The sequence below is a fragment of the Miscanthus floridulus genome, chromosome 8, assembly GCF_019320115.1.
Source record: "Miscanthus floridulus cultivar M001 chromosome 8, ASM1932011v1, whole genome shotgun sequence".
In the NCBI taxonomy this organism is placed as follows: domain Eukaryota; kingdom Viridiplantae; phylum Streptophyta; class Magnoliopsida; order Poales; family Poaceae; genus Miscanthus; species Miscanthus floridulus.
Window position 1 is genome coordinate 17,376,454 of NC_089587.1, and position 21,335 is coordinate 17,397,788.

Consider the following 21,335-nt stretch of genomic DNA (forward strand, 5'->3'; position numbering starts at 1 on the left):
AGTTGTTGAGATCGTCCGCTAGTTGGGAAGGTGAATGTTGTATCGTGCATGGGAGCCTGAATGCCTATATGATGTACCCATATAAGACCGTTGGAACATGCATTTTATTTAGTTCACTATGTTTATTGCGTTCATCTATCCTCAGTTCGTTAGACGTGCTTAAAGTTTTCTAGGGTGATATTAAGCGAGTTACAAGAGAAGTTGACATTCAGATGCCAATAAATCAGCCGTGATGGGATAATATTGGACACTATATCAACTAATTGTGGATGTCCTAGTAGAACACTTGAATCTCTTTAAAACAAATCCATCGTTGGATTTGAATTCCTTGTCCCTTATTGTGAAGGGACCCCTTGTTTGAATTTTCCCTTGCAATACTCCCCTTACTCTGTGATCTATGACCCCACCGCCTTCATGGTGTGTAAGTTGGTGATAGTTGCCTGGTTAAAAGCTTATGTTGCCACGACGAAACCGAGGGCTCCCTATGGAACAGCTGCCACATGGTGACGCTGCTCGGCACGCGCTGGTATCATTGTTGTTAACCAAGTACCTTTACCAAGTTACACCGCCATACCGCTTTGTTTTTAAAAAAATTCTCCTTGGAAATGTTCAGGTGTTCAAAAGGGAAATCCACAATGGGTTGATGCAGAAGTGTTCCCTCTAGTAACAAAGAGGAGTAGTAAGGAAAGTTAACAGTGGATAGTCGAGAGTAATAGAAAAGTCTGAGTGGACGTCATGTCCCAAGTCCTATGTTTAGTTGACCATGCAATGTATGTCGGGTTATTTCGCTGTGTGCCCTATGAACGCTCCCCGTTTTTGCGTGGCCGCAGCATTGTGTCGTGCTCACTGTCTTTATGCATAGCGCGTTTCTCCTTTTCCTAGCATCCGGTCGGCTCTCGACTCTCATGCCTCATCCCTCGTACTAGACCCCCTGTTTCCCTCTTCTTTCTTTCTTCTTTTGGTGACACGATCGCCCGCACGCCTCCCTCGTCGAGCGCATCCGCTTATCTTCCCTCCTTTATTTTCCATCTGCTTGTTTGTGTAGGGAGCGCACCATGGCCGTATCTTTTTCCCCCTATGTGAACTGTCTGTGTATCCCATCCCCGCCGCATCCACTTCCTAGGTGTTGCGTCTCCCCACCGTGCTCCACTATAAAATCATCTTGGTCCTTGCTCTTCTTCTCCATCCCTTTCCCTCGCATTTTGAGTAGAGCTACAAAATCCAGTCGATGTTGTGAAGCTAGGTTTGTCAGTCTGAGGTGATGGTGTAATCTGAAGAGAAGGAAGGATCTGGTTTGTCGAAGAAGTCAAGTTTCCCTTTTGGTAGTCAATCTTAGGGTTCACAATGTTTTACTTCTCAGTCGACTGTTTCTGGATCTGTTGGTGCTACGCCATGTTTTGGATAATCATCTTCTTGTTGATTCTCCATTGTCCTCATCTATCCCAACTTTGGGAGTAGGTCTTGGTTGTATCAAGTTCCTCTTAACCAGGTATCCCTAGATCCCTGTGTGGTTTAGTGTTCGAAGTCGTGTAATCTTTCGTGTAATCCCTGATCTACGAAATGTAATCGCGTTTTTCCCTTTTCTGGTTCTAGCTTTGAATCTTGGGATGAGATTCTTTTTAAGGGGGGTTGGTTGTAACACCCTTGGTGTTATGAGCTTATTTAGCACCGATGTTTAGGCCTAAGAAAATTTTTCAAAACGAGTTTATCAGGTTTTTAGTTTAAATCGTATTTGAGGTGATAAGCGAGTCCGGTGTGCTTTAGTTTTGTGGACTCAAATAAACGCTTAACTTAAATCATGCCATGTCCTCGCTCTGCCGTGCAGTGCTGAGTAACCATTGCCTTTGGTGTCCCGTCTAACTGCTAACCTTGTCGCGCTGCCTCTGTCTCTGATTGTGTTTGCTTGCCCCGCGTGTCCCTTCTCTGATTGGCATTGCTGTTGTACTGGACGCGTAGTAAGCCACGGGTGCCTGCTTTCGTACGACTTTGTTCAGAGCGCCTTAATGGGATTTGCCAAGTCGCTGGCCGCTCTGCTTCCTTGCTTCTATGGCCTGCTTTGCTTGTATCTGCCAGTGTCGCTTCATTCAGTGTCTCTGTCTGCCTTTGATTGTCCTTGATGCCTATGCTGCTGTCGTCTCGGTACCAAGGTCAAGCTGCTACGGCTGTCGTGTACTCTTGCGTCTTTTTCTCTGAGTGCTTTAATGAAGGTTGGCCAGACTGCTGGAGCACCATCCCTCCTTCACCCACTGCTTGCCCATTTCCCTGCTCCACCGCATGTTTTCCTCTGCTTGTTCGCACCGCCATTTCCCGTTCCCCACAACGTGCCCCGCGGAGCTCCTCGGCCGCGACGGCCGTGCTCTGCCCGGTGGCCACACCACCACGCCCCTGTCGTGCCTTGCCGGGCCTTGCGCAGCTCCACTACCAAGCCGTAGTCGTGCCCGTGTGCCTTGTAGCATCGGCTAGGCCACGCCCGTTGTTGTCCAGCTTTCCTCGCGCAGCGCGTCAGAGCCTACGCTGTCCCGTGCCCTGTTCGCACCGATACTCTGCCCCCAGCATCCGCGCCTCTCATGTGTCCATGCCGTGGCTGCTGCTCCAGATGTCCATTCCCACGCTGCGCGAGCACAGGTGTCCCGCTGCCATAATACCACGCCGCGTCCACGACCCGCGCCCGAGCCGTCGTGGCCGCGCCACCGCCGGGCCGACGCGCCATGTTCGTGCACCCGCGTTCCTGTCCTCGTCGTGTCTGGACCATGGTCGCCTGAGCCTCCAGCGTCGGTGCCCTCCCTCTGCTGGCTTTGCCAAGCCCTCGACGCGCCCGGCCGGACCACAGCGTTGGACCACGGCGGCCATGGCTGCGCCGCCGTCCGTGCGCGCGAGCTTCCGTGCCCACGTGCCCAAGCCGCATCTCTAGCCATGGCCCCTACCCTGGGTCTACGCCGTGCGGCGTGTGCGGCTAGTCCGCTGTGCCCACCACTACGCTGTTTAGCCTCCTCGTCATCATCAACGAGCGTGTGGCCGGGTTTTGCCACCGACCGGTGGCTCTGCTCCATGCGCTCTGTTCTGAGATTGAAGAAGCAAGGTGAGGAGGGCATATATCCAAGCAAAAGAATTATACGGGGGTCCTTTTTGCTAAATACATGACTCAACTTAATAGTGTCCGTGGGCCTTGAGTGGAATAGAGGTAAATGTAGGGATGTTTTTGCATAATCGCTGGCCGATTTGGGCAAAACTCGGCGCTAGGCCGGCCTGTTGCTGGCTATTGAGCTTGCTGGGCCGTGCCACTGCGCACCTGGGCCGTCCGAGCCACTGCATGTGCCTGGGCCGGCCTGGTGCCTCTTGGGCCACTGCCGCGCGCCCGCTGGCCGGCCGCGGGCCGCACTGCTGGGCCACCGGTTGCGTTGGCCGCTGGGCCGGCTGGTGCTGCCGCCTGGGCTACTTGCTCGCTGGGCTAGGCCGAGCTGGGCCGTTTTAATGACCGACGGCCTTCTTTAGTTTGTAGAGTATTTGATAATTTAGATTATAAAGTAAGCTTGTAAAATTTGTAGAAAATCATAGAAAAATCATAAAAATGCCAAACCAGTTTTGTTAGTCTCCTAAAATCATGATCTACCTATTAGTATAGTTGGTTCACATAGTGTGATATTATTCTTGGAAGCTATATAATTAATTTAAGATACCTAATGTTGTAAAATATAAACTTGTAGGAATTCCCGTGATAAATTGGTAATAGTATTGGGTCTGGAATCTTTACAGTAGGTTTCTAGCAATTTTAGCTACTCACTGTAATTTTGGTAGCTCCAGAATAATTAGTTTGCTAGATAGATAATAATGCCCTATTTCAAATAATGATTAAATCGATAGGGCGAAATAAAGAAACACCTTGGTTTGTATAACTAAAATATTGTTGGGAAATAACGTCTTATCCGACAACGTGTATATGTAGCCAAGTACGGTCGTCGTTAGAACTAGCTCGTTCACTTGAGAGACGTAGAGCGTAATTACACGAGTCACGATTGTAGTTGATTAATTACGCCTTTGCATTGCACCGCATTGCATATCATATAGGTACGATGATGGATCAACAGATCGATCGAAGGACAATTGGGAATCCGATAATGAGGCAATGGGCTTCCTATTCAGTTGATGGTGGATGATCGGAAGATGCAGATACTAACTTTTAATATATATCTTACCCAGGCAAGCCCCGGTGCATAACCCCTACTTTTCCGCAGTTTAAATTATATATGTGCATTAAGTTTTAAGGAGTTGAATGCAACCCACTTGCATATATATCTTTATCCTATGAGTCTTACTAGTATGATAGGATCGGGTAGATTGCTATGCTACAGGACTCCGGTAGAAGTCGAGTGGTTGCCTATCACTCACGAGATATAGGAAATATGTTACTATATGATTATCACTTGGAATATATAAAATGGTGGAAAGGAAATTGGTGACCGGGTGGGGATATGGTTTGGGTATTGGTGGGTGTAAGAGGTTGTGTCGCTGTGGACATGGGGCATAGCTTAGTTACACTGCTTTCCCCGTCTGGTAAGTTAAGGACCGTTCATTGCATAAGATTCTAGGTAGGTCACAGACTTATTATCCCGAGCACATACTTGTGTATGGGCGCTTGGAAGACTTGTTGCTCGCTTGTTGTGGATCCGGCTCTTTCCGGACCGACTGTTAGGGTTTCTTTTTGGTGGAGGAGGTCCTTGCACCGCACTGAGTCCGAGACTTAGAGGCGGGGGCTTGGAGTCCCAGTTTGGATGGGGACCTGGACACCCAGGATAGGAGAGTGATGGGTTGGTCCTGCTTATGCCTAGGGCACAAGCGGGGCGTGTGTTTTCAGGGTACCCAGCTGGGGGCATTGATTCATGAATCGTTGGATGATCCGGTATGGCTTGTCTATGGTTTAGCATCGTAGTAAGAACTAAAAGAGAAAAGATGGAAGATGGACAAAGGAAATTTGATTGCTTACCACCTGCTTGAAAGTAGCACAGGTGCTTACATAGAATGGTTAGTTAATGAACCAACGCAGCTATTAATAAAAATCGAACATAAGGACGCACGCTTAGTAATGCTTCCTGCAAATGCAATAAACCCACAAGCCAGATAGCCTTGCATATCCTTGGAGTCTTTTCTTTTCTCCTATCGGGTAAGTCTTGCTGAGTACAATTGAGTACTCAGGGTTTTGTTCCCCCTATTGCAGGTAACAGGTGGAGGCTTGAGCTGACCATTGTGTGTGGAGTCCTCCTAGTGGGCTCAGAGAGGATTTCCTTTACGCTGCGATCGTAGTTGTTATTTACAACTCTCACCAAATACTTTTATAAACGAAAGTTTCATAATCTGTTGTCGTAGTCTATATATCAATACTTCATCATGTCATTAATAGATGTTTATTTCTGTTGTAACTCTGTTCGCATGTTTCTATTCCGCTATTCAATTAAATTGTTTATAACTCTGATAACATGATTTCATTTCGCTGTTATGTTAATAAATATTATACTCTGATGTTGTATTAAAAGTGATGTAAGAAATGGTTACGAATGATGTAAGCTTTATTCTCTCATTTGTGATCCTGAGGGCAAAAATGTGGATTTTTGGGTTCTCCCCTAGGGTGTGCCCGACGGAACTGAGTAATTTAGTGTTCTCCCTCGAGTGCTTAGTGTCTAATGGAAGACAAATACTCCTGTGAGGCATTAAATTAGGCGGTTCTACCATAGGTGGTATCAGAGCGCAAATGAGGAAATAAGACTTCGAAAACCTTTTCTAAACAAAAATTTGACAACCCATTTTTGCAAAAAGTTAGGACGTTTCCATGCGAAGTATATAAGTAAGCCCTATTACTATGGTTATGTAGCCAGGATAGATGGCACTCTGCTGACTTAGATAGGATTAATCAAGTTTTTCTACAGGTACATTGACTCATGCATAGTCCGATAGTATCGACTAGCTACAGGGAGAGAACGATGTGCCAAAAATCTGAGAACGGTTGCCCTATATGTTGGCAACAGTGAAAGGATGTATAGGACGTGCATTCATGCATATCCCGTTTGTGCATTGTAGCACTCGTATTGCTGGTAGATACGCCATCCCAACATCACCGACGTCGAGGCCATCGCTGCCTTCACCAAAGGTCTCCAACATGAGCAGCTCCATGGAAAGCTATACCGCTAGAGGCCCACAACCATCGATGAACTGATACAAATAGAAAACGGGTACGCTAACACGAAAGAAGCTGAACGGGCTACCTGCTCCGCCCACCACCAGCGCCACAACGATGATCGACGTGAAGACATACGCTATGACAACCATGACTGCTGCCATGATGATCATGACCGCCGCGATGGCCACGACTGCTGCCAAGATGATCGCGATCTCTGGCATGATGACCGCCCAGAGAGCTCTTGCCAAGTTCATGGCCATGTCGCACTATATGTACCTAGTGCTGAAGATGCCAACAGAGCAGGGGGTCCTCTCCCTGCGTGACAACCTTGATGTCGCCTACAAATATGAGAAGGAAAACTTAAAAAATACCCAAAAAACTATTTTCAGAGAAATTGTTTATGGACTACAGCATAGTAAACAATTAGTTAGTTAGATCTCACTTATTGCTATATAGGCTTAGCAGAATTATTAAGACATTGAAGTAATAAAGGAATTGTACATAGTGTAATAGCTGAACTTGGTACATAAAGTAGCCGAACCTGAATCAGAAACACTTTTGAATTCAAGTGCCTCTAATCATACATTGCTATAACCTCTAATCATACTTTTGAATTCCAGAGGATAGCTTGGCCCTTGGCCACTTGGATTGAAGGAAATGCAATGGCTTGTTTTTTACAATGACACTCCCTTGCCTTTTATAGGCAAAGGGGACTTCCACTTGCTACAACATATTCTAACCACTAAAGTGGATGCTGATAATATTTCTAACACTAGGCTTGGAAGCCAAGGAAAGTAAAAGTGTAGGAAAAGTAAGATACAAGTGCTTTAGCACTAGGCTTATCTATCAATTCTCCCCCCAAGCCTTGTGCCGAGCACTGGAGGTGATCTGCTGTAACCCAATCCTCCCCCTCATCTCCTGGAATTTGGACTTCCCTAGCAACTTGGTGAGAATGTCAGCCAGCGATCAGTAGTGGCAATGTGGCTTGCCTTGATGCTCCCGTCCTCCGAGCAATCTCTGATGAAGTGGTACTTGATGTAAATGTGCTTGCTTCTCTCATGGAAGACAGGGTTCTTGGCCAGAGCTAGAGCAGACTTGTTGTCCACCTTTAGCTCAAGCATATCTACCTTCTTGCTAAGGAGCTCTGCCAGCATCCTTGACAGCCATAGTGCCTGAGTTGCTGCAGTGGTGGTGGCAATGAACTCTGCTTTACAGCTCGAGAGGGCCACCACCTTCTGCTTGAGGGACTGCCAGCTGACTAAGCAATCACCGAGGAAGAACATTGTCTCGGTTGTGCTCTTGCTGGTATCCACATTGCTGGCGAGGTCCCTGTCGTAGTAGCCGATGAATCACACCATGTCGGGGGCCTTTCGTAGTGGAGACCATAGTTGAGGGTGCCCGCCATGTAGCGCAGGATTCACTTGATGGCCTACAGATGCTCCATCGTTGGTTGCTCCATGAACCGACTCATGTACCCGACGACAAACACAATATTCGGCCAGGTATGGACCAGGTAGCGCAAGCTCCCGATCAGCCACCATTAATAGGTTGGATCAACCTCCTCTGCTGTGCTTTCCTAACTTAGCTTGAGCTTCTCCATCGGGGTGTGGGCAGGATTGCAGCCTGTCATGCCGCCGAGCACGAGGATGCACTTGGCGTAGTGGGTTTGGTAGAGGGCGATCCCGTTGGTGTCCTGGCGCACTTCAACGCCGAGGTAGAAGCAGAGGAGGCCGAGGTCACTCATGTCAAACACCTTCTTCATCTGTGCCTTGAACACCTCCACCTTCTGCTATTTAGTGCCGGTGATGATGAGGTCGTTGACGTAGACACCGACCAGTAGAACGTTGCGTTCGCTGCGCCACCGGTACACCGCCGCCTCATACGCGCTCTACTTGAAGCCCATCTTCTTGTGTGTGGCATCGAGCTTCGTGTTCTAGGTGCGCAGTGCCTGGCGCAGGCCATAGAGTGCCTTACGTAGGCAGTACACCTTCCCCACTTCTCCGGCGACGGCGTAGCTAGGTGGCTGGCACACGTACACCTCCTCCTTGAGGTCGTCGTTAAGGAAAGCGGACTTGACGTCCATGTGGTGGACTTGCAACCCCTCTTGAGCTGCCAGCGTCAAGAGGACACGGACCGACTCCATGCACGCCACGGGGGCGAAAGCGTCATCGTAGTCAATCCCCTCCTGCTAGACAAAACCGTGGGCTACCAGCCACGCCTTGTGCTTGATCACCACGCCCAGCTAGTCCTTATTGAGCTTGAATACCCACTTCAGGGTGATGGGGCGGTCGCCGTCAAGCAGTGGCACCAGCTCCTAGGTGCGGTTCTGCTTGACGGACTTGAGCTCCTGCTCCATCGCCGCCCGCCATGCCGGATCACCCTGTGCCTCAGCATAAGTGGTCGGCTCACCGACGTGCGTCAGATGTAGCTGAGCGAAGAACCTCTCGGGCTAGTCCGGTGGAGACTGCTCTCCGAGGATGTTTGCCACCGTGCGGTACCGGAGGGGCTCATCGTCGTAGTATGCGTCCAGGCGGTCTTCATCATCCTCCAGTGGCGTCGCGTACTCGACCCCTGGCTGCCATGCATGCGCTGGTGTCGTAGGTAGCGAGCGAGGTAGAAGATGCCGAGGAGGTCGGCTACGGTGCTGGAGAGGTCAGAGCTGCTGCCGATGGACTGTCGACCACCGCTGATGGGCTGCCGAGCACCGCCGATGGGCTGCTGAGCTCCCCCGGATTTGGTGATGGAGAACGCGGCGGAGCTAATGAAGAGGTCGGCGCTGGTGATGAAGACGCAGACGTTGACGAGGATGCACCTTGTGCTCCCTCAGCACCGCCCACCCACGCGTACTCGATGGTGAAGTCGTGGAGCGCGGCCGCCGACCCGTCATCCACCGTCTTGCTCCATGCCCAGCCACATCCTTCATCGAACACGACGTCGCGCGCCACGCGCATGCGCCGTGACGCGGGGTCGAGCACGCGGTAGGCCTTAGCCCCCTCTACGTAGCCCAAATAGATCTCAGATTCAGATTTGGGAACTATCAGAGGATAGCTTAGCCTTTGGCCGCTTGGATTGAAGAAAATGCAATGGCTCGTTTTTTACAATGACACTCTCTTACCCTTTATAGGCAAAGAGGACTTCCACTTGCTATAGTATATTCTAACCATTAAAGTGGATGCTGAGCATATTCCTAACGCTAGGCTTAGAAGCAAAAAAAAAAAAAAAAAAAAAGTGCAGAAAAAATAAGATATAAGTGCTTCACCAGTGGACTTATCGATCATACTATCGTTGAAATGTCTTCAGCCAACTGAGATGTCAACTGTCAGCGATAAAGCCTGAGATGTCAACTGAGTAGAATTCCGACGACCCTGCAGCAGACGGCGATTAAAAAAACAAGTGTTAAAAATTAAATAAGTCAAAGCATGTGAACTATATACAGTAAGAAGTATGCTACTATTTACTACTAAATCAATGACCAAATTGCTCGACTTGCTTTAATTGGAACTTGTACAGGAATAATGGGCGAACTCTCATTGCAGTACCCCAAGCAACACACTCATGATCGAAACTTCAACTATCACTGCATTTTGTGAACAGAGAATAAAAAGCAAAAGGACAATACTTAGCACAGCAGTCAGAATGGAATCCGAGAAATGGATCAGTCACCTTGCGGAAAATTGCTACTGCAGTGAATTCACTGCACTACCCAAGCAACTCAGAAAAGGTGAAAAACGAACTTCCAAAATTACTCAACTTCAAGCACAGCACAGAACTGAAAAAGAATCCGAAATCACCAAAAGAAAACAATGCGTGAACACTGAAGTCCAAGTTCCGTAGAGAACATAAGCAAGGACAGACGACAAATTCTAGGCTGACACTATGCCTGCTCAACAGCAAGAACATACAGCTTGGTTGAGCCCACATGAAGCACCCAAACATCAACTCTTGGCTGGCAATAAGCTGAAATGGTTGTAAGAGAAGAAGTGGCCTAGGTGATGAAAGAAATGTGTGGAGTACCCGACAAGTTCTGGTGTGTGCATGGACCATGGAGTCGATAGCGTGCATTCTGAAAACTCTTCACAAAATGTCCTCTTCAGGTGTCAAACATCATTTATGAATCTATAATTCTAGTTGACGAGCATCAACCTAATTCTAAAAGTTCTGCGGCTGATTGATTTAGAAGAAGCCAAGTTCAGCACTACAATCGTCTGGAAAAATGATTTAAGTTCACAAAGCCAGCAGCATGGCAGGTGATCTAAAACCAGTTTCAGGGTTTTGGCAGAATTTGATATAATATAGGGAAATATGACCCCCCCCCCCCCTAAAAATGCTTTTCGTAACAGTGATCGTGTGTGATATAACATAGGCATGTTGACTTTAAGGGCAAAGATTTTGAGCTTTACACCACTTGGATCCGTCTCCAGGGTTTGACATTGCGGAACATGCTCTCTGCACTCCAATACCACTTTGACAAGTGTGCAATAATTGAGAAAACACGAGAAAAAAAAATTCAGAAAGTGTGCTAGAATACACACCAACATAACAAGACCAGGGTAGGAGAAGACATTTTTAACCTCTGTACCCTTTCTTTGCTGCTGACAGTAATGATCCATAATACAATAGCCAGCTGATGACACACTTCTTCAAGCACTCAAAAAGAAAAAAAAGAATATTTATATCTAGCAACACAACCATCATCCTTTTAACCAAAGCTGAACAATCTTTTTTTTCCTTTTGGTGATGCCCCATCCATGAACCAAAAGAACATAAAGAAATCTGAGCCTCAAAAGGAAAAAGGAAGGTAACAATTTCAGCTGCATCATTCCAATTGACATGCATAATATTCATGATACAGACATATGTTCAGTTATGATGCTATGGTTCCACAGCATCCTTCATTTGAGCACCAGCAACGAGCTCTTCTGTCAAAGAAAATAGCCCAACAATCTCCTTTTTAGCTTCAAGAATCACATTAATTTTCCTTTGTGGTTCCATTTTAGAAGCACCTTCACTAATGTTTGAATTTTGAGATACTACCAAATTGGTACCAGAATCAGTTCTACCACTTCTCAAGAATTCCTTAGTCACATTCGCAAGCTTCTTCAACAAAGTGCTAGCAGCTAGTGCCTCAGCCTCCACAGATTCCAATTCATGCTTTTGGAGCTCCACTTCTCCCACAATGTTGTCTTTTGTTGCCTCATCAGCAACGCTAGACAGTCCCCTGATGTCATAGGGGTCTACGGATAACTCTTCCAACTTGTCTAGTTCCTTGTCCCTAACATCTAACCTTCCAACTACTGCCTTCAACTCTCGATCTTTGGCGTCAAGCGCTTTATAAGCAGCACTCAGATCCATGTCCTTTTGTCGTAAGGATTCTTTTAACATGTCTATGTCAGACTTCAATTGGCTATGTTTATGCAAATTGGACTCAAGTGCTGTACTTGTGCTTAAAATTTCATCATCCAGCAAGCTATAAATGTCAACTTCTTCAATTTCGACAGAACCTATAAGATTGCCAGTAAGCTCAACTATCTTTTGCACCACAGATTCAGCTTGTGAGCGTCCTAATCTCATCTTATCCAATTCATCTTGCATTAATTGTATGCATTGCTCTTTATCCTGTAATTCAGTTCTAACTTGAACCAGTTGATCCTCCTTGCTATTTATCAGCTGCTGAAGTTCAATAACCTCACTGTTAACTCCATCAAGTTTTCTTTGTGTCTCCAGAAGCTCCAAATCCTTCTCTTGAACAGAAAATTGTATGGAATCCACCTTCAATTTCATATCTTCGACTTCATGTCTGGCCTCTAACAACTCAGTCTCTTTTGTTTCAACAAGCTTTTGTGAATTGAAGTAATCCTTCTCCTTCTGAACTAGCTCCTCTTGAAGCAAGTCTACTTCCTTAGTTTTCCATTCCAAGCTCTCCCTTTCTTTGGTTAACATAGCCTCTAGGGACTCAACCTTCTTCGTTTCCTCGAGTAACTGAGATTCAAGTTCACTACAGCGAGATTGTACAGCAGTGAGCTCATTTGTCTTTCCTTGAATCTCCAGCTGAGCAGCTTCCAAATTCCGGGTATAAGAAATAATTAATGCCTTTTGGTCTGTGAGTTCCTGCACTTGGTTACTCAACTGTGCTGCTTGATCTTTGACTTGTTTGCGCGAGAAGGTGAGAGCCTCTTTCGAAGCTATTAGTTCAGAACGCACAGCATCTAGCAAAGACCTCACCCGTTTGAAGTCACTGATTGTATTCTTGATATTATCCTTATCCTTGGATGCCATTTGCGCCAGTTCCTTTAACTCTTGCTGTGCTGCAATCCATCCTGAATTCTGCTTCTCAAGTTCCTGTTCTGCAACTTTCAGTTTCTCTTCATTAGCTTTCATCAATTCATTTAATCTCTCAATCTCAGTTTCCTTTCGTTTAATTTCACTTTGAAGCTCCCTAATTGTTGCTTCTTGACGTGCAATGGCCTGATTAGCTACAAGAAGCTCTTGTTCCTTGGATTCGATTTCTGAACGCATCAAGGCTGCTTCATCATTCTTCTTCAGCATCTCTTGTTTAAGCTTATCCATTTCAATAACCTTCTTAGAAAGTGCATCTTGTGAACTAACAATTTTTTTGTCTTGTTCCTCGACCAGAACCTTAAGATTATTGATCTGTCGAACTTGTAGAGTCAAATCCCTACTCGCCTTCATCAGTGCTTTCTCCATTTCATGTTGCCTCGAATATGCTTTGATGATGTCTTCCTCCCTCTGATCGAGGTCCTGCTTCGTCTGGTTCAACCTTGACCTATCCACAGAGACTTTCTTCTCTGCATCACGAAGATCCCTTTCTTTCTTCTTTAGGATTGATATGGCAGCCTCAAATTCAGTCTTCAGGACCTCAATGCTCATGCTCAGCTCCCCATCCTGAGAAGCGCTTGGATCTAGACTCTTTGTCTTGGCGAACAGACGCTCCAATAGTTCTCTTGCGGGCTCAGTTGTTCCATTGTCACCGTCATTGATATCTAATCTAGAACTTTTTACAATAGATCTGATCAAATGAGGTGAGCATTTCGCACGTTGAGCCTGGAATGCCGCCAGAAAGCCCAGCTTCTGCCTGAACAAAACCTGAGAGTTTGCAGGAAACAACGCATGGGAGGACTATCAGGATAATGCACATGAATTGCCCTTTAAGTAGAAGAGTTCAAACGGACTACAGAAAAATCCACAAGGACCACAACTATCTTTACTCGACGAATTTTGGTAATGGATTTGATTAATCTGAAATGCACACGAACCTACCACCATAAAATCGACTCCGGAAAAGATAAAGATACCAAAAGAGTACGAGTTAGGAATCCGAAATTCATCTTTTATCTTTAGTTAAACATAACTAAACAAGTACTACACGAAACCGCAATTTGGAAGGCATCCAAGAACACAATCGCCACTGAGCTCAGCAACCAAATACCATGACACATCATGAAAATTGATAAGAAACAGTGAAGATAAACGAATGCTCACGTGGGTGGCGGCGCGGAGAGGCGGCGAAGCGGTGCGGACTGCGGCGGCGGCGGCCGCCCCCGTCGCCGGCGAGGAGGTGGAGGAGAGGGGCATGGCCGCGGAACATGGGGGAGGGGATCGCGGCTGCCCGGGCGCGATCAGACGGGTGGCGACGCGCGCGCTCGCGGACTGCGGCCGAGGCGACAGGAGAGAGCGGCGGCTGCAGAGGGATGAGGTGGTGGAACCGGGCGAGCTCCCGGCCGCTTGTGGAGTGCACAGCGCCAGCGCAGCGTGGATGATGCGATCACGCGAGGAGCACGAGAGACGTGTTTTTCATTTTATAAACGAGAAATTGTTTTTTCTCATTTCCCCCCTTTCTTTGAGAAAAGAAAATGGAAAGGCTAGCGTCCCGAGGGACGCACCTCCCGCGCTCCGCCCGCATCGCATCTCATGTCTCCTCAGGTCCATCCCACGCCAGCTTCCCGTGTTCCGGATATAGCACCGCCGCCCACCCAGCTTCCCATCCTGCTCCAACACCACCGAGCTCTACGTCCAAGTTGAGCTCAAACTAGCACGGCGAGATTGAGGGAAGGCAAGGGAAACAGAGAAAAGGGCGAGGCGTGCCAAGCAAGGTAGGAACCGAAGCCCTACGGTAGGTTCTAATTTTTTTCAATTTAGTCTTTTTTCAAAGAAAATTTACGTTTAGCTCACTGAACGACGTAAACTGAATTTTAGACCCTAAGGGTCGGCGCCGTGTCCTATGGTGCTGAGGTAACATGTCTCGGCGTCGTAGATCTTAGCGCCGAGATGCCTGCGCGGCAACATCGGGTCATCCACATGTTGCTGATGTGGCAGGTAGCTCGGCACCACAGACCTCGACGCCGAGGTCTGTGGCGCCAAGGTCTTATACCTACACCTCCGGCCAGCTTCCTCTTCCTCTTCCTCCTCTCGACTCTAGGCCGTCGGCGCTCTCTCTCTCTCTCTCTCTCTCTCTCTCTCTCTCTCTCTCTCACGTCCCTGCCGCCGCCGTGAGAGCAATTCCGGCCGCCCGCGCCACCGTAGCAGGCCGCGCCTCCGAGCTCCGTGCCCCTATCCGCTCCCTCGGCAGCCCTCGTCGCCCCATCCTCCTTCGCGCGCACCAGTGGCGAGGGCGGCCCCCGCCTCTCCCCGGTGTCCCCGTCGGCCTTGCCTGGCGGGGCCCCCCCCCCCCCCCCACCACCACCACCACCGTCCTCCCTGTGAGGCCTCGGTCGGCCATAAGCTAGGTAAGGATTTTCTTTTTTCTGTAATTTTGTTTTACAATTTAGTTAGTTTAGATAGCTAATTTAATTATATAGTAATGTAATTTAGTTAGTTAATTTAGGTATTTAGTGAGACAATTTAGTTACGTAGAAGTTATATCTTTAGCTAATTTAGATAGATTGTTTGATTGTTAGTTATTTATGTACTTTTGTAGGTAGTTAATTTAGTTATTTAGTTTATTTGTAAGTTAGATAGTTAGGTAATTAAGTTATATATATAGGTAGTACTTGTAGTTAGTAAAATTACTTATATAGTTAGATAGATAGCTAGGTAGTTTAGATACTTATTTATTTAGATAGATAGTGGGATACTTAATTATGTATGTAATTTAGTTATATCCTTATTAGTTAAACCCGTATTTACTTTGATGTTATGCATACCAATTAGATGGATAACGTAGTCACCCTGTATCATGGAGGAAGTGTGGAGGAAGATGAGTTTGGGAATGTCAGTTTTGTTGGAATGAAAAGGGTGACTATGATATTCGATGATCGGCCGTTGTTCTGTGAGTTGTTTGGTAGGGCTCGTGATAAGCTTCAATGCAATTCAAATGATGATGCCATCTCAGTTGAGGGGGTACTTCACTATGGTAAATCGGCCCGTATTGCATCGGAGTCTCAATGGGACAAATATGTAACACTGTGATGAAGAATGAGTTTCAATGTTTAGATTTGGTTGTGCGAAAGTTGTCCAATAATCACACCCCTCATGGGTATTCACCCCCTAATGTGTATTCACCATCTTGTGTGTTCTCGCCAGAACCGGAGAATCCGGCAGCCTTTGAGCCTCTGTTACCCAACTGCGAGGTGGATGTAGAAGATGTGGTTGTGGTGCTTGATGCTCAATCCGCCCCGAATGAGGTTGGAGTATGTCCTGATGTTTGTGCAGAATGTCGGACTGATGATGTTGTTACTGCCCCTCAGGAGATCCCTTTGACCTAGAATCATCGTAGTAAGTGACGTAGTAACACTTTGGTTTTTCTTATTCTTCCTTCATTCCATTCATTTGTCTCAATTATTTCAATATTTTTGTTTCAAATGCAGGAGACAATCCTGATGGTTGTCCTGTTCCTCCATCAACCAACATGGACCCAGGGTTTATAGCCTCTAACAGTGTGGGTGTTGATATTGATGATGATGAGGAACATTATGGCACAACAAGGGCCATTGATTCTGATGATGACCACCCAGTTGTAGTTTTGAGCGAACAAAAAATGGAGCTGATAAGACGTTTATGTCCTGATCGTGATGCACTAGTTCATAAATTCAGCGACCTCAGTCATTCTCAACATGGTTATAGAGAAGGAAGAGACGACGAGCTGCTAGAGGCTCCTAAAGCTGGTGACAGTATGGAAATTCAGAAGGGCATGGTCTTCAAGAACTTGCCCACCTTGAGAAGGTGGTTACAGGAATATTCCGTGCGACGTAAAAGACCATTCAAGGTGAGGCACTCTTACGTGGAGCGCCGTTACATAGTAGTGTGCGAGAATGCTGATTGCAATTGGAGGGTTTTGTGTCCAGACATATATGAAACAGAAGCTCTACCTTTATTGTCAGAAGGTTGTACGCAACATTGATGCCGGGCTTTGTGACTCAGTCAAGTTGATGCCTTGGTTCGTCCCTAGAGGCGATCTGACTGACTGAATGAGCATGTGTCAATAGTTGAAATATTTGGCATTTCTCGCTTTTGACAAGATCAGGGTTCAAGAACGTGCTACACTGTTGTGACAGTGGAATTCATACAGTAACTGTGCTTGGCACTAGCTTCTAGTAGTTGTGCTCTCTGGTGGCGGTGTGGGGTGATGGTTTGAGTCTGGTACAGGGAGTGATGCGGTCGGCAGATTGTAAAATGAAAATATATTCTGATGAGAAAACAGCATTACAGAAAAAAATGAACATCTATAGCCATTGGTGAGAATAATAAGTTTGCGATTTGAGGTGTCGGGAAACAATTGCTTCTCAATAGAATAAGTTAAAAATATCTACTCTTATCAAAACAACTTGGTTTAGCCGCCAACCAGGCTGTCCACGGTAGCAAAAAAAAAAAAAAAAAAAAAAAATTGTCCGTTTGATCGCAGCTTTCACGGCCAGATTCTTGTTACCTCCGTACACACGTGGCTAAAAATATCTACCGGGGCCGCCGTCTTCTCGCCCCTTCCTCTCCCTCTCCCCCCCCTCTCTCTTTCTCTCCCTCCCTCCCTCCATCCAGATTTGGCGGCGCACCGGCCGGCCCGGCGCGGCGGCCGTCCTCTGGTGTACCGGAGCTGCCAGGCCTCAGCGCTGGGCGCAGCCGCTGGCCTGCGGCCGATGTCCTCTCCCGCGCGGCGCACGCATCTCTCTCTCTCTCTCTCTCGCCTTTGGTCCCGACATGGCGGCGTGCCGCCAGTGGATCCCCACGCTGCGATCGGGCGTGGAGACTGCGCCCCCACCCCTGTGCGGCACAGCGGCGCGAGCGCACCCACCGGTCGGTGGCCCCCCGGCAAGGGACCTCCGCATAGCACGGCGCCGCTGGCGCAGCATGCCCACCGACGTCGGCCACGGCTCCTCCCCACCCCCGCTCCGTGCGGGCTGCTGCAGGTGCCTCACGCGGCTCCGTTGTTCCTCGTGTAATAGGCTCGCCTGTTCGCTCCACCTACCCTTCTCTCTCTCCTTACCTCAGTGCGGTGATGTTGCTCCCTTGCATTATTTTTTACTGCATGTGACATTTGGAGGGGGGATCTTGGTGAAAGGAGGCAAATGAACAAGGCAAGGTCAGTTTCACCATAGATCTATTGTTGTTCTCAACAAACAATATATGTTAATACAAACTGTTTTGCGTTGTGTAGGGAGTGGCCTACTCGGTTCGGTGGGTCTTGAGAGCAGGCAACTGTTGTGCCATGGATCTGAGCATGTGACGCTGTCGATGGTATTTGTTTCAGGTTTCAGTGTACGATAAAAAAATGAGACTATCTATACTACGTTCCTGGTGATTTCTGGTTTACTCTTTGCATTTTGGTCACTTGCAATGATGAATACACTTTTCTCTTCCCGTGACATTTTACTTTGAGGGAATGGGCTGCTGCTGTGATGATTACACCATAAATTATGTTCAGTATTTGATGCAATGATTGCTCTTCCTTTCTTTTATACATGACGTATGAGGCAATGATCATGAGCTCTAAATTCTATTTTTGTCATCTCTTTGTCCCTGTTCCATAATAGTTGGGGTGATGGTCAATTGGTTGTTCCTTTTTTGGCATCTCTTCTTATCTATTCTAAGTTTGGAGGTACCAGTGAGAGTGATGATTTCATCCTTTCTGTACTCTCATGATTTCATTTTGTTTTCCACTCACACTTGCTTATGATCATTGCCTACGATGTCAATAAACACATAATTGTGTTGTCTGAGGTTGTGTTTACTGCCTGAGAAGTGATAGATATATTCTTGTTCATTCTGGCCTTGTGATCATTGTCTATGATCGTTGGTTGTGATGACAGATTATATATTGTTAGTTCTGAGCGCATGCACTATTCCCAACGATTACGTTCTTAGGCTTTTGGCTCTCCTGTTTGTTTGAGTTTTTGGTTCAATTATGTGCATTGGTCCTCTTTCAACTCAATTAATTGGAGTACCTGCAGCTGCAAGCCTAAGGAAGAAATACAACAAAGGTTAGTGTTTTCTTGCTTTGGAAGTTTATCTAATCTTAGGTTTATTGTATGTGGCTGGTAATGTCATTCGTCCCTCATTTCGAATTGGAGCAACCAGACTACTACTCACGAGAGTTCGTTATTGCATATAGAGGTTGATGATGAAGCAAGTGATGTATCCAAATTCACTCAGCCGGTTAGCCCATCTTGAAGCTATTGGGACATGTTAAAGTAGACATGCTCAGATGGTCTCTCCATAATACAAACAGGTACTCAGTCAAATAAAGGAATATGCAACAAAATGCCTAAATTTACTTGATATTCTATAATATGTATATTGTTTATGCCATCTAGTTCTATGCATGTAGTACTACCTGCTATTATGGGTTATTCCTTTTGATGGCCATATCTATTGTTCCTGTCCTACGGCTATAGATACATATCCGTCTGCACATGTATGCCCATCTTCCTTCTGTTATTTAGCTATAGATTTGCTCATCCTCCAGAGCTCATTACTATTTCTTCTCTAATAAATTACACGGTGCTAACCTTACATGCTGCTCTAGGTCATTTGTTAGGATGCTAAACCATGCATGCTAGCTTCTAAACCTGAACTTGAACATGAATCTTAGTGTTAGTTTTCCCTTATATGTCAAGGGCCTCTTTTTACCGTCTGTATTGGTTTCAAGCATCAATGCTTCAGCCTAGGTTTTTTGGGCGTTTCAGAATGCCTTATGACCAGACTTTTGAATTATTAGTTGATACCTCTACCATTAATTTGGTGTATTGCTTCCAAAATATTCTGTGGTTGCGTTGAAAGCCTTACGGGAGTATGTTAGTTTCCTTCAAAGTTTTGCATCTTGTGCTTATAGGCTGCTACAATTCAGATACTTTGTCTCTAATTGCCTTGGCGTGCTAGCTTTGCGTGGCTATTTACATTCATGGAGGTCTGTGTGTACGGGCTGCTGAAGCATTGTCATTTTCATAGCTCATGTTGTCGCTTGCCTTATGCAACAGAACATGCTCTTCCTACGTTCTGCTAAAAGTTTTAAGCTATATCGCCATTCCTGTTGCCAAAACTAGACTAAAACCTTAGCTATCTGATTAGCAGTGCCATTTAACCCTACAAAACGGTTGGAGTTGCCGGCTTTCGAGGCTATCCAAATAGAAACTGGGTATATATAAACTGTTGTCTCACATGTAATGTATGTATAAACTACCAAACAAAAAAATCTTCAGATGTGCCTTTTAACAATAGTAATTGTCTTCATTTTTTCGTGTACTATTATCTCAAATGGATTTTGTTCTCAGCACACTCCTATATATGGCTCACAATTTTTATAATTTGACTGTCACTAATCTCATTAGCACCAACTTTATGCACTCTGAATGTTGCTTTTTACTTACAGATCGATCCAAAAAATATGCCACTTCATGAAGTGTAGATAGCTAACGTTGGGGAACACATCATTTACCAGGTGCATGGTCGTACCATGCTTGCTGGAAAAAACAACACCACCTCATTTCAATTTCAAGGTTCGCTGCAATAAGGTAATAACCTGAACATCGTCAGTTGTTATTTTTGTGGCTTATTAGTGAATAGAGGGGCAAAGAAACTAAATATTTTTTACTGAAATGTCAGCTTATTGTATAAGAACAGGCTTTTGTCACAGTATACAAGTTTTAACATGTCATTTATCTTCCGGCATTTGATATGCCAATTTCCTGTAGGTTGTCTTTTGCCTATGCATATCCTATCTATTAATGCTATGAGACTTCTGAGCTCAACAAACTAGAGATTGAGCAGCTCATAGTTTGGTGTCACTATTCTAAGGTGTTTCAGTAAATTATGTGGTTGCAATATTGACTTACATGAACAATCTGCTAGATTTTAGTTTTGTTTGTTGTGCCTATGATTTAAGTTGCCCTATTGACATTTTTTAAGAGTGTGTCCTCTTGTTGCAGGCTACCGTTTTACTTGGAAGCAAAGCTGATGTTCTCTATATAATTATGGTACCCTAAGACAAATGTGCTTAGTTTGTCCTTTGCTTCTATCTTACAGTTTCTTTTAAGCATAGGGCTGATGCGTGCTTTCGGTATAGGGAACTACATCTATTTATGGGTTTTCCTTTAAGCCAGATATTTATCAGCATGACAATGAAATCGACTGGGGCCTCCTTCAGTTGACAGCTCGAGCCACTGATATGGTCATCATTTATTTCCAGAAGGCTGCTTCCGTACGACAGAAACACTCTTTTTATCCTTTTACAATCTTTTACCTATACAATATATTTTACATGCAGACAAACTGGCTTTTCCTAAATTTTAATATCCCATTACAAGTAGGTCAAAAAAAATGTTGAGCGCATCCGCACAGAGCAATTTGAAGATAATACTGAAACTGGCAAGGTAAACCAATGTCCTATCCCTATTCAGCTGTATTTATAGTCTCTGCAGGATTTGAGAACTCACTATTGTTGACACTGTTGAGACCATACATCCAAAATATAATTCCGTCTTTAAACTAAAGCAAAAATAAATGATTTTCCATGCCAAACTTACTTCCTCAGCTAGCATCTATGTTTCATTTTATTTTTTAACGGACAGATCTATTTGCTTCGTGCACTTTGGGTTTTCTTACATAAATAAAATTGTACCAGTTACTTGTACTACCCTTTTACTTTTTCCACTATCAGTGCAGAACATATAGCGCCAATCACTTCAGTCAAAAACTTTCAGAATTTGTTGACAGAAGCGGT

At 45.8% G+C, this 21,335-nt stretch overlaps 1 protein-coding gene and 1 long non-coding RNA gene across 2 annotated transcripts; one reads left to right on the forward strand and one right to left on the reverse strand.

Moving 5' to 3' along the window:
• Nucleotides 1–10,725: 10,725 nt before the first annotated feature.
• Nucleotides 10,726–13,948, reverse strand: LOC136475847 (intracellular protein transport protein USO1-like). The gene is made up of 2 exons (XM_066473491.1): nt 13,670–13,948; nt 10,726–13,273 (listed from the first exon to the last, which is right to left on the reverse strand). The coding sequence occupies exons 1-2, from the start codon at nt 13,760–13,762 to the stop codon at nt 11,042–11,044; spliced, it is 2,325 nt and encodes a 774-aa protein (XP_066329588.1). The 5' UTR covers nt 13,763–13,948; the 3' UTR covers nt 10,726–11,041.
• A 4,254-nt stretch (nt 13,949–18,202) lies between these two features.
• LOC136475855 (uncharacterized) lies at nt 18,203–20,117 on the forward strand. Its single transcript, XR_010763311.1, has 3 exons — nt 18,203–18,597; nt 18,729–18,845; nt 19,986–20,117. It is a non-coding gene; the product is annotated as an uncharacterized lncRNA (long non-coding RNA).
• Nucleotides 20,118–21,335: the final 1,218 nt, after the last annotated feature.